Here is a 13,421-nt window from a genome sequence, read left to right on the forward strand (position 1 = left end):
TACATGAAAATCCACATATATTTTTGTGCATATTTATATATCATCTACACATTTTTGTATGCACCTAAATATACACAATTTCTGCAAGTGATTTCTCTAATATAATCTGGTTTTGTGCATATTTTCCCCTAATATAAGTATTTTTGTGCATATCTTTCTCTATCATACACATTTTTGTGTTCATTTCCCCATATTATATGTATTTTTTATTTTTTTATTTTGGCATGGATTTCTTGATTTGCAAATTGCACTGGAAAAGTGTGACTATTTGTTGTATTTATTTATTTATTTATTTATTTATTTATTTATTACATTTATACACCGCCCCATAGCCGAAGCTCTCTGGGCGGTTTACAAAGATTAAATTGATTTGTGTGTATCTTTGGGAAGTACTGATTTGGTAAGTTCACATTAAAATGTGAACCAAATCAGTTTATCGACCATTCCAATGACTGACAGGCATTAGTGAACTGTGTACACAATATGTAGACACCAATTTAAAATTAAACATCATAACCAAAATCTTATCATTTCAGTTGCAACAGTAAGAAATTTTTTATTGTAGAATGCCAGAAAATGAAGCCAACATTTTTGCTCTTGGATAGTAGGGAAGGAAATTGCCCAGAAAAACAGCAGTGATAGGAGCAGAAAAATAAAGACAGCTGTAATGACATCTTCGTATAGCCATCTGTTTTCTATTGCATGCTTAAAAAGACTTCCAATTGGATTAGAGGTTGCTTATTTAATTGGCTTTTCTTCAACAGACTGGACATGAGTTGAGATAACCTGATCACCAATTCTATCTTCCACTATTGTCTTGATCACTCTTGTTTTTGGTACATCTATATAAGAGAGAAAATCCAGAGATTTAGGAGAGCAGTAATTCTCTTAAGTGTGCAGGGTCAAAACATGGAGCTCTTTTTTAAGCATATTGTCAACCTTTTAGGGCGCGGGGAAGTGCTATGTAGGAACATAGGAAGCTGCCTATTACAGAGTCAGAACATTGGTCCATCAAGCTCAATATGATCTACAGTGTAGACTCTACACCAGGGGAGGGCAACCTCTGGCCTGGAGGCCTAATCTGGCCCACAGAGGGCTGAACACCATCCAGGGTCCTGCCTCCTGTCTTTCCCAAGCCTTGCCCCCTGGGGAGAAGTATCTTCATGCTTGGAGATAACAAATTATTGTTATCTCCAAGCATTGGCGATAACAAAGGACAAATGGCCATCAAAGGATAAATGGCCCATAGGGGAATCCCTTTGTTATGCCCTGCACCATTTGGCTGGGGCTTGCAGCTGAGTCCCTTCCCATGTCACTTGCTGGCGCCAACCTCCATGCCTTCAATATCTCATTTGCACAAAGCCTACCCACAATACATACCCCATGCAAATGGTACCAGGAAGCCACAGAGGGCAGGGGCAATGAAAGCATCTGAAATTCCAATCGCACCCCCTCCAACCCCAACATGGTTATACTCATTCTTTTATTGAATAACCATCTCCAAAAGACTTTAGGATAAGGTCAAGTTATTATTCCACTAGTCACACTTTAAAAATGAACAACAACCCTGCCATGTTCTCAGTACCTTTTTTGACCTTTAAATTAGTAACAAAATAAAATTGTTTTTAGAAATTTAGAATTTTTAAAAAAATGCACAGAAAAATAAGGTCCAAATTTATTACCTTTGGCAGTGCTTCCATATCTTGATCCCAAATCATCGGAATCTTCACCACTAAGTCCGGTGTCTCTAGATCCCAAACATCTATATCTTGAGTCTCCAAATCCAGAACCTTTGGATTGAGAGATGGAATATTCTTGGCTCCTAGACCTTGTGTCTGCAGATCCCAAATTTCTAGATGGAGAACAAGAAGATCCCGTCCTCCTAGATCTTGAATCTGTAGATGCTGATCCCCTGGAAGATGTCTGACCTGTAGATCTTGAACTGCTTGATCCTCTAGATCTAGCTTCTGAAGCTCCACCATCTCTTATTCCTGAAGGTCTGGATCCAGTTGTATTTCCAGATGCAAAATCACTGTAAAAGCCGTAAACAACAACAACAATCATTATCTAATTCATGTTACTCTGAAGATGCAGAGTAGAGAAAAGGAGGTTTCCTGTGGAGATAATTTTACATTCCCAACTTAAGTAAACTATAATATAAAAGTACAATATAAAAGCACAACCAGGGTAAACAGGGTTGTGCTTTCATATTGTACCTTTATATTGTGTTTTGTAGTGTTGATTGTTTTGATAGTTTTAGCTTTTGTGAACCACGCAGAGAGCTTTGGCTATTGGGTGGTATAGAAATGCAATAAATAAATAAATAGATAATGTAGCTATTATGTGAAATTTAGATTAAAATGTGCCAAGAAAAATGTAATACCAACTTGTTTGTTTAAACAACTGCATCATAACAAAGTTTGGATGATATCTAAAGTAAAATTGTAGCACATAAGTCCATTTAGGGCTGCCAGAATTCAGAACGCTAACCTCATTTATTGTGCATGTATGGCTGTAACTAGACATTCTACCCTGGGCAGACTTCACACAAATGGTAATTGTGGTTGTGCATTACTGCATTGTGGTTCTGACTCAGGTTATGAATTGCAAGAGAGCGTATTGTTTCAAACAACCAGTACATGAGAAGGCAGGGATATCCCTGGTTCCAAACAAGCAGTACACAACATTTCTCTGAACTGCTCAGAGAACTTCAACTACTTGGTGGTATAGAAATGTAATAAATAAATAAAAAGCCAGATGTCCATCACCTGTTGTATAATTAAAAGATGAGAAATCAAGTAATGGTCAAATATGTATGAATGATACATATTTAGATCAGGAGTGGAGAACCTGTGGTCTTTCCGATGTTGTTGGATCCCAGCTCCCATCAGCCCCAGCCAGCATGGCCAGTGCTCAGGGATGATGGCAGTTGTAGTCCAACAACAACTGGAGGGACACAGGTCCCCAACCCTGCCTCAGATAAAGGAGAATCTTGGATAAAGGAAGTTCAAAGGTATTTAGGGAAGGGAGAATTCTGCCACGTTTCCTTTTATTCACCTCTCTCCCCCATCCAGTAGATTGTGGTAGGTCTCAATCTCAGTCTCCAGGTGGATCTTGACATCCAGGAGCTGTTCATACTCTCTGTTCTGGCACTCCATGTCTGCCCTGATCTGCTGTACTTGGCCTTCCACATTGCTGACCACGTCTTGTATTTGGGAAAGCTGGGCACAGTATTGGCCTTCTGTTTGAGCTAGGGTGGCCTCAAGAGATTCTTTCTGATGGAAAAAGAAAAAGCAATATTGGAAATTAATTAGTGCTGGGCCGAATCCTGCCCCCTATTTTCGGGAATTTTCTCTCTCCCTGTGAAAGAGGCATTGTTTTTTTCTGCCTCTTTCGCAGGGAGGGGAGAAAATTCAGAGAATTTTATCCTTGGGGAGTTTCCACATACCTTTTATAGGTGTAGCCAGTTGCTGAGGGGGCTTCTTATTTTTTTAGTTTTTTAAAAAACTTACCCCCGCTTCCCTCAGCATTTGGAGGAGCCGAGCAGTTCTAAGTGAATGCTATTGGAGACTATGTGATCTGTCTGGGATGGGAGGAGGGACGTTGTGTGAGTGGAGGTGGCCATTTTGTTTTTAAAACTGCAGGAGCTGGAGCGCACTTGTGCTCCAGTGAAACTTAACGTAATTTTTTTTAAAAAAGACAAAACCCCGACCCCACTCCCCACCCCACCCCCGATGGCCATGGACTCCCCCCACCTGGGCTCCTTCCCTCTGACGACCCCCGCTACTCATGGGGAAGAAGGCAGAACAGGCGCCCACACCATCCGCAGTCCTCGGCATTGTCCTGGGACCGTGGGTAAAACTGGAATAACTGAGGGATCATCGCTCCCTGATCCTGGGATCCCCTGTACGTCATTTGGACCCACAGGGATGATCCCTGGAAAAATCCTAGTTGTAGAAAGGGCCTTCATGTGCCATACCCCAGTGCCTTACTATATTGTGGGTTGGAATCTGGCGCACAGGGTTATTTTTATTTATTTATTTATTTATTTAAGGATTTTTATGCCGCCATTCAGCCCAAAAAGGCTCTCATGGCGGCTTACAAAAGTATTTCTTGACAGTCCCTGCCCACAGGCTTACAATCTAAAAGACATGACACAAAAGGAAAGGGGATTGGGAGGGAGGAGGAGGAGGGGGAAAAGGAAAGCAAACTCAGGCACTACAATCTTAGTTGGAAAGTTCAGCAGTTACAGGTGACAGCAGGAGGGAGGGGGCTCTCAGCTGGAGCTGGACCCAGGCACGGTGGAGAGGTGCCTGGCTGCTGCTTCCCTCCTCTCTGGTGGCCTCTGCAGTTACAGTTGGTAGCAGGAGGGAGGGGGCTCTCAGCTGGAGCTGGACCCAGGCATGGTGGAGAGGTGCCTGGTTGCTGCTTCCTCCCTCACTGGTGGCCTCTGCAGTGTCAGTTGACAGCAGGAGGGAGGGGGCTCTCAGCTGGAGCTGGACCCAGGCACGGTGGAGAGGTGCCTGGCTGCTGCTTCCTCCCTCACTGGTGGCCTCTGCAGTGTCAGTTGGTAGCAGGAGGGAGGGGGCTCTCAGCTGGAGCTGGACCCAGGCCCGGTGGAGAGGTGCCTGGCTGCTGCTTCCTCCCTCACTGGTGGCCTCTGCAGTGTCAGTTGACAGCAGGAGGGAGGGGGCTCTCAGCTGGAGCTGGACCCAGGCACGGTGGAGAGGTGCCTGGCTGCTGCTTCCTCCCTCACTGGTGGCCTCTGCAGTGTCAGTTGGTAGCAGGAGGGAGGGGGCTCTCAGCTGGAGCTGGACCCAGGCCCGGTGGAGAGGTGCCTGGCTGCTGCTTCCTCCCTCACTGGTGGCCTCTGCAGTCTTTGTGGACTGCATCATTTTGTCTTAAGCTTAAGAGAGTGTTAAACATTTAATAAATTAATCAGCAGGGAGCATCTTTCAACATAGGCATTACGTTTTTTTTAAAAAATGAATTTGCATACCAGAGACAACTGGGATTGCAGTTCACTTTCTAGGCTTTGCAAGCTGCGTCTCAGTTCCGTAATCTCGCTCCTGTTGGTGTTGGTCTCTTCGGCACTGCTGCTGATCTGTTTATTTAGTTCTTGACTCTAAAATATTGCAATTAATTATTTTATTTATTTAATTCTGCTTTTCTACCAAAAACAAAAAAAAACGGGACTGAAGGCGGCTTACAATCACTAATACAACGATAAAAACCATAAGAAAATAAATTGTTTCATGCAAATAAATGAAATAATTTGTTTAACAGAGCAATGCTTAATTTATTTAACAGAGATGTGGTGGATCCCCCTCCCGAGGTCATAGACACTGCTACAAGTATGGGAGGGGATATCCAAGACCCCTCCCCTTTGCAGGTGCCGCAGAAAGCATCATGGTGCTTCTTCTGAGGTTTCAGCAGCTACTTTGGATGGGTTTAGGGAGAAGAAAAAGGGGTTGGATCAGTGAGCAGGGAGTAGGAGGAGTAAGAAGAGAGACCAGGTTCGGTAGGATCCTAAAGCCTCTCTATTGGCTGTCCTGCCCAGAACAAGTTATGACAGCTTGTTTAGCTGAAAATGTAAATAAAAGGGTGAATTGGAGGCATTTATGCCTCCATCATCCTCCCACCCTGCCTGTCTTTTGCTGGTAGGGCATAAAATAGACAGAAGGCTCAGATCTCAGAGTCTTCTGTCTATTGAGTGGCAATATCTGTCGTGTTTCTCAAAACTTCCTGCCTTCGTGAGAGACAATAACGAGGCCTGCTAAGTAATCCACAAAGCTTTATTCAAGCAATAAAGGAACTTTCCCTTAGGCAAAACTATGCAAACTAAGCGAGACAACTGTCCTTTCAAGAAGAATGGAAAGCTCTTTCCCAAGATGTGTTAACATCAGAGAGACTAGTTCTGAAGCAGCTTCTGACAATGTCTTAGGACTGCGCTTTAATGCAAATATTGTTAGCATTGATTTCACCTGTTTGTTGAACCAGGCCTCCATATCTTGTCGGTTCTCCTCAGCCAGGGCCTCATATTGAGCTCTCATCCTATTGAGAAGTGCAGTCAGGTCAACTCCAGGTGTGGCGTTCATTTGTACATCAATGCCTCCGGCGGTGGTATCCGTCACAGAGTTCATATCCTGCATCAGTAATGATGTTCTTTAAAACTTTCTGCAATATCATGATCTTAAATAAGGCACATATCTTTTAAACTATGGCGGTTTCTAGATTACCTTGACGGTTTCTAGATTACCTTGACTGGTTTAAGAAGTCCAGATTTCTCTGGCTAGGGCTTTGAGAAATGCAGAATGCTTTACCTACAATATAGTGTTTCCGCTGAATTATTTAGCACACATGACTTGGTGCATGTCTTAAACTTTCAGACAGTCAGATACTCTGTTTTATATAGGGACGAGGCAATTCCTGGCAATTTTAAGTTAATATCAGTACAGAGGCTAGCTATTGAAAAAAAGTAGTGGTCATTTCAATTTCATTATTTCATTATTGTTTATTATTTATACTTCCTTTTTGTCAAACACTCTCCAGGCAATGAGAGACTTCACATACATTTTATGACAGTTAAACAGTGTCATTCCCATGCTGGAGAAGTTTTCAACAGCAAGGAGTTGAGGCTGATGAAATGAGGGAGCAAAGATGGCATATTTTGGACAAAAAACATTAAATTGCACTCTAGGTTTGTTCCTTGGGGTGGGGGCCTTCAGCTCAAGCCCACCTCACAAAGGCTCAAGGTTTGCCTCTGAGTATTGTAAGCAATTCTTTAGAGGCTGGGAATAACCCCAGTACTTCTGAGTAGATCTCCTACCAGCTATGAACTCCTGAAGTTGGTGGTGAGAAGATAGATGGAATGCAAGACTACCCTCACACCCCATGTAAGTGGCATTTGTGGTCGGATAAAAAAAAATGGAGCCCTGTACCTCAGTCCAGCTGAGATATTCTCCTAGTCTGGGAACAGAAACATCAATTGGTTACTACCTGCACTGCATTACTTTGAATGGAATATACATTCTGATGAACATTTCAACACATATCCCCATTCAAGTTGTCATGCAACTGATCTGAAGTCTGAGGAAATACTATGGCAGTTCTTGGAAGCCCTCTTCACATCTCCCTGCCTCAGTAACTTTTGGGAAGTGTAGATGGTGGAAAGGCTGCTGGGAACACCTGTTGGCCAAAACTGAACTATTTTGGATTGGCCAAAGACTCCAGAAGTGCAGATTCAATCCAAAATGGATAGTGGATAAATCCAGAATGGATCAGCCATACTCTCATTTTGTATTCTGTTCCATTAACAACATTAACACCTTGTTTATGCACAATCTGTCCTGGATTAGGGTTCTGGTCTTTTTAATAATCTATGTAGTTAGTACAACCCTGTTCTAGTAACACCAATGAGAATTTTGCCATTGACACTAGTGGATTGCACCCGTTGCCTTGAAGGCATAGCTTAAAACCAGATTTTATGCACAACTGAGACCTATGTTACCTCCTCATGATTCTTCTTCATATACTCCAGCTCCTCAGTCAGGCTTTCAATCTGCATTTCAAGGTCACTAATTGTTATGGCAATGTCATCTAGGACCTTACGTAGGCCATTGGTGTCAGCTTCAACACTCTGGCGGAGGGTCACCTCATTGTCATACCTGAACAAAAGTGATTGAAAAACTTGTCAGCAGGTGGGTGGAACATATCTGAAGACAGAGAGAGGCAAATATGTTCCTTATTTTGGGTAGGTATTTTGTGCAGTGCCTTCATTGCTTTTGTCTTGACTAATCACTTGCATATCAGGTTTTTAAATCTGAAGTTCCATTAAAGAAAATGTGCAGAACAAACCTATACTTGTCTGCTAAGAAGTACATCTCCTTCAGTTCAGTGGGGCATACTCTCAAGTCAGCAGGTATAGGATTATAGCTTTCATATCAGTGATGCTTTTGTCATATGTCGCAAAATAAATGCCAGATTAGTCAAGTGTTGGGTTATTTTATGATGTGTATCAAGAGTAGAAGTGCAGTTGGCTGTTGGATATAAGCTTGTCCCTCACAAGCACGCTGTAGTTTCCAGTTGACTATATGCACACATCATGGGATAAGTCCTTCTCTGGCCGAATCTACATTACTGTAGCTGTAACGTTATAGATAGCTCTGGATGATGTCAGTGATCACGTGATGTGTTCCTTATAACGTTATACAGAAAGGTTTTGTACCGTTTTACCTTTTGTTGTAACACTTCTGCATTGTTAGACTTCTTTCAATGTGCTCCGTTGTTACAATGTCTTCTGTGTCACATTGGAAAACTAATGTCACATGATCCCTCACCGGGCTTCCTGTCTGATGTAACTTCCTCTACGTGCCTTCAGTAACTGTAGTTAGAACTGGTGAACGGAATGTGTTAAATCTTTCTCATTTTTTAAACATTATTTCCATGGCATTACATGCAACCTACCTCGGGTAAAAACTTTTTTTTTAAAAAAAATTATTAAAAGATGTGCATATGCGCATCCTTAATTTAATTTTTTAAAATAAATTAAATTAGAAATGCGTATATGCACATCCTTTAATAATTTTATTTTAAAAAAAGGTTTTACCCAAGGTGGGTTGCGTGTAATGCCACGGAAATAATGTTTAAAAAATGAGAAAGATTTAACACATTCCATTCACCAGGCATGCCTACACTTTCCTCAAGAGACAGACAACTCCGACAATCCACAAACCACTCTCTCTGAAGAACTCCAGCCACAAAGATTTGAAATTAAGAGCATGTGCATGAAGGAATGTTAACTAGAGAGGCGCAGAAAATACAAAAACAAGGAAGTGGGAGGCGCAAAGAAAGGACAGTCTGGGAATTGCAAGGATCACAGAAACGAGAAGAAGAAACACACAGACAACGGGGCAATGAACAGTGTGCTCTGCAACAACGTTACAAGAAAAGGTAAGTAATGCTACTGAGCAATGGTATACAAGGTAGCGATACAAGTTACAATGTTACAAAGGCTCAAAAAATCGATATAAGCAGAAGTGTAGATCCACACTTTAGCTTCCAGGGAAGTACAAGATGTGGACTATATGCCTGTTTGGCCTCACTTACTTCAGCTTGAAGTCAGCAGCAGCCAGCCTAGCATTGTCAACCTGCAAAAGGAGTGTTCCATTGTCTGTAGTTGCAGCAATTACCTAGAAAAGATACAATAATGATGATGATGATGATAATTATACACCACTCGCCATGGAAGTTAAGGAACTATGGCAACAGGAAAAGGTCACAATTATACCGTTAGTCACATCAGTCACAGGCATCACATCAAAAAACTATACAGAGAACCTTCAGAAACTGGGCCTACCAAAATACTTTCACACCAACATCCAGAAAGCAGTCATCCTTAAAACATGCTCAACTGTCAGGAAATTCCTGAATCTGTAAAAGCCAGCGTTACCTGGCAAAGGCCATCATGTCCATCTAGAAAAACTGCCACAAGCGAGAAAAAAGACAATAATAATAATTGAATTACGGATTTGGAATTGATGAAGATCATCTCCTAGCTCAACCATGAAGTTCACTGTGTAGTTTTGGTAAGTCTTTGTAGCCTCTTTAGAAGTTCCCTCCCTGCTGCCTGGTGCAAACGATTAGAATCGTGTGACAGGGAGAGAAGCCCCTGCCCCCCTCTCTTCCATCTGCATATCTCATCCCCACAGTCCTTCCCATTGCAAGTGTGGGCCTTCCATTGTCAAGTCTTTATTCTTGAAGATTATGGTTTGTGGTTTCAATCATTCCACACATAGAAACAGTCAATATCATGGTACACTAGGCTCCAATTTTATTACTTACATGGGAGTAAATCCCATTGAATACAGTTGGTTTTACTTCCAAATAGACATGTACATTGATGGTGCTATATAAATAAATAAATAAATAATAATAATGTGTAGGATTGCATGGTGGTTTGTGATGACGACACATCTTCTGACTGCTAGAGGCACAGCTCTTCTGATGTCATAAAGATTTGGCTAACAGATCTCCTGCCATTGGCTGAGCTCCTTTTTGAAAAATATTATTTATTAAATTGCTGTTACAGATTTCTCTCCAGTGAAATGCAATTAAATTCTTTGCACTATATCTATATAAATAAAAATGTAAATGTTCGTTCGAAACAGACGTTATATCTCCGAAAGTTCTTCACGATTGCTTTGAAATTTTGACACAACGTTGCATTCGAATACGCGAGCGTTGTTATGTAACTATGTTCTATATGGGGTCAAAAGTTTGTCTTAAAATCGAAGAAATAGGCCTCCTCAAAACCAGTCCTGCTGATCATTGTGACATGGCCAACCAGTAGGCCAATCCACTGCCTCTGCCTCCTCTCCTATTTGCATGTTCTCTCCTATTTGCTCTAATAGGTCATTGTGACATCGCCAACCAGTAGGCCAATCCACTGCCTCTGCCTCCTCTCCTATTTGCATGTTCTCTCACAATTGGCTGAGTGAATATAGATGTCACACCTGTGACAGTTACACGTTCTGAAGAAAGGTAACTGCCAGGAGTTTCCACTAACCTCCTCACCGTAAAAAATCCTTTTTTAAAAAACCAAACAGTAGGCCAATCCACTGCCTCTGCCTCCTCTCCTTTTTGCATGTTCTCTCCTATTTGCTCTTATAGGTCATAGAAGCAACAATCTTGACAGGACCTTTCAAAGGTGAAGATGTCCTCATTCCTCGCATTCCTATGATTCCAACAGATATGCCATTTCAATTTAAGAGATTGCAATTTCCAATTCGATTGGCGTTTGCAATCACCATCAACAAAGCTCAGGGCCAATCTTTAGAATTGTGCGGTTTAGATCTAGACACAGATTGCTTCTCACATGGACAATTATATGTTGCGTGTTCTAGAGTCGGCAAACCAGACAATCTCTATATCTACACAGACAATGGAACAACTAAAAATATTGTATATCCACAAGCATTGTGAAATTAATCATACTAGAAACATCCGCTTTGTCTTTTCTTTCTTTTCAGTTTAACCAGACTGAGCCACAGCAACGCGTGGCAGGGTACAGCTAGTAATACAATAATTATTATTTAGCACTGATAGGAGATTGGTGTTATGGTATCATTGTCTGCATTATAAACAATTTCCTATTTTTGTTGGGAAATAGAAATGTGTCTGCTTAATTAATTTGGGGGAATATAAAATAACACCTATCTAGGGAAATTTTAAATATTTTAAATTTTAAGTATTATTTTTAAAAACTGCACCACCGCTTTCTACTCTCTTTTACAGTTTGAAGACAAAGCTTAAGAAAAGTAAACTTTACACATTAATTATTGGACTGGGAAGTAGCTATCCAAAAATACCACAGAAAAGGAATAAATATTTCAGTTCTAAGTAATTGTAGATATCAGATGGGAGAGAATACCTGCAATAACTATATAAACAACTACCGTATTTCTTCGATTGTAAGACGCCATCAATTGTAAGAAGCACACTAATTTCAGTACCACCAACAGAAAAAAAAACCCTAAGACACACCCGCGATTCTAAGATGCAGCCCATTTTTAGAGATGTTTATATGGGGAAAAAGTGTGTCTTAGAATTGAAGAAATATGGTATATTAATTAATTAACAGCTATCAGATTATATGATTCAAGAATTTTGACTAAAATCTGATCATAAGCCTAAGAAAATGCTGGAAGACAGCTTCAGACTTACTTCCTCAACAACATCATCATCATCATTATTATTATTATTATTATTATTATTATTATTATTATTATTATTATTATTCCTGAACAAAAAGAAGTTCCAGGAGTTCAGCACTTAGCTGGGTTGTGTTTTCTTTGAGCGGAAAGATCGCTGCTAACTAAAAGTATGGTTCTATACATCTCTACTTAAGCTCCATTGCGGTCAAAGGGTCTTATTCTCAGGTAAATGTGTCTATGATTGCAGTCTTTAAGGCCTAATATTTAAGTTGTTTTACAAATACACAGCTTGAGCATAGGTGAAGCCAAGTCTTAAAAACTCCTGCAGCGTGTGGGAATCTATTACCCCACAGCAGATTTCCAGAGAGAAGCAGCCTCCCAAAAGGAGCTTTCCGGCATTCAGAGACAGCTCTCTTCTTCTTCTTCTTCTTCTTCTTCTTCTTCTTCTTCTTCAAATATGCCTTTTGTGGAAAATGGCTCTCATCTTCCAGCTATTTTCTCCTCACTGTCAGCCATTTACCTGTCATTTCTGTTATAGTTGATGTGCCTGCCAATTTGGCTTGCTGACCATGAAGGAACCGTTGCTGCCACTCTGGCCCATCAATCCTCTCCTATCCCTACTCTCCCACAACTCTCAACAATATAAATAAAGATAAATATTGTATTATCATGCAATAAATAGAATATATAAAGCAGAGCACTAAAGGATATTCACACAGAAGCTCCACCACCACCACCTTTCTTACCTGTTTGCGAAAGTCATCAATGGTCGCATGATATTTACTGTAATCACGTCGCGCTCCACCTCTGGTCCCTGTTCCGGACTTCTCAAGCCATTCTTCAATTTTCCTCTCAAGTTCACTGTTTGCCTCCTCTAGAGCTTGCACGTTGCCCAGATAGGTTGCCAAGCGATCATTAAGGTTTTGCATTGTTTGCTTCTCGTCACCAGAAAAGAGCCCCCCCTCGCTGCCCTCGAAGCTGTTAAAACCTCCAGCTGAGCCCCCACCAGTGGCACTGCCCCATCCAGCCCCACCACCCCAGGAGGACCCACTGGTGTTGCATGCCATGCCACTGGAACCCCATCTCCCTCTGTTCTCAGACATCCCGCTAAAATTGCACACGCCCCCACCAGAAGCCCATCTTCCTCCTCCTCCACCACCACAGCTGCTGGAGCTTTCCCCAAAGACCCTGCCACTAGAGCCACCCCCTAAGCTGCATGCCCCACCACCAGCCATTCTCGTCAACCCTCTGCTACTGCGGGACGAAGAGGCTTGTCTGGATGATTGGGCAAAGAAACTCATTTTGGCAGGACAATGTACAGAGAACCTTCCCTGTGTAGAAATGCAGCTTAAGTTGAAGCTGTCCTTGGAAGGCGATTTTTTACCTTTTTATATACAAAATTCAAATTGCATCATGCTTCTAAGTGTATGGTATTTTTGCCAACTTACTAGCCTAGCCCATCATTAAATAATTATAATAATTAATAGCTAATCCCAATATGAGCAGTTGGGCTCTTCCCTTTGGTTATTCAGTATGCTGAGCTGGGAAATAGGTGGGGCCGCGTGGGTCAAACCTTTCATTATAGCTTTGTATTTTCTGTGGAACAAAATTGAGTAATTAATTTCCTTTATATAGCTTTACTGCTATGTGCATGCTATCTATTTAATATCTTCAAATTTTTATGTCTTCATTTAATGTCTTCACATT

At 41.4% G+C, this 13,421-nt stretch overlaps 1 protein-coding gene across 1 annotated transcript; it reads right to left on the reverse strand.

Annotated features, from left to right (window-relative positions):
- Positions 1–738: 738 nt before the first annotated feature.
- On the reverse strand, positions 739–12,832 carry LOC134406637 (keratin, type I cytoskeletal 13-like). The gene is made up of 8 exons (XM_063138154.1): positions 12,461–12,832; positions 9,109–9,191; positions 7,511–7,667; positions 5,985–6,146; positions 5,000–5,125; positions 3,058–3,275; positions 1,683–2,032; positions 739–842 (listed from the first exon to the last, which is right to left on the reverse strand). Exons 1-8 carry the CDS (start codon positions 12,815–12,817, stop codon positions 739–741), a joined length of 1,557 nt encoding a protein of 518 aa, XP_062994224.1. The 5' UTR covers positions 12,818–12,832.
- Positions 12,833–13,421: the final 589 nt, after the last annotated feature.

The sequence above is a fragment of the Elgaria multicarinata genome, chromosome 11 (assembly GCF_023053635.1).
Source record: "Elgaria multicarinata webbii isolate HBS135686 ecotype San Diego chromosome 11, rElgMul1.1.pri, whole genome shotgun sequence".
Lineage (NCBI taxonomy): Eukaryota > Metazoa > Chordata > Lepidosauria > Squamata > Anguidae > Elgaria > Elgaria multicarinata.

Excerpts from the sequence above, each read along its gene's own strand:
- LOC134406637 (XM_063138154.1), bottom strand. The coding sequence starts at position 12,817 with ATGTCTGAGAACAGAGGGAGATGGGGTTCCAGTGGCATGGCATGCAAC. Across the intron at positions 7,668-9,108 it reads GCTGCTGACTTCAAGCTGAA|GTATGACAATGAGGTGACCC; the intron begins GTAAGTGAGGCC and ends ACTTTTGTTCAG. Across the intron at positions 2,033-3,057 it reads CTACTGGATGGGGGAGAGAG|TGATTTTGCATCTGGAAATA; the intron begins GTGAATAAAAGG and ends CGGCTTTTACAG.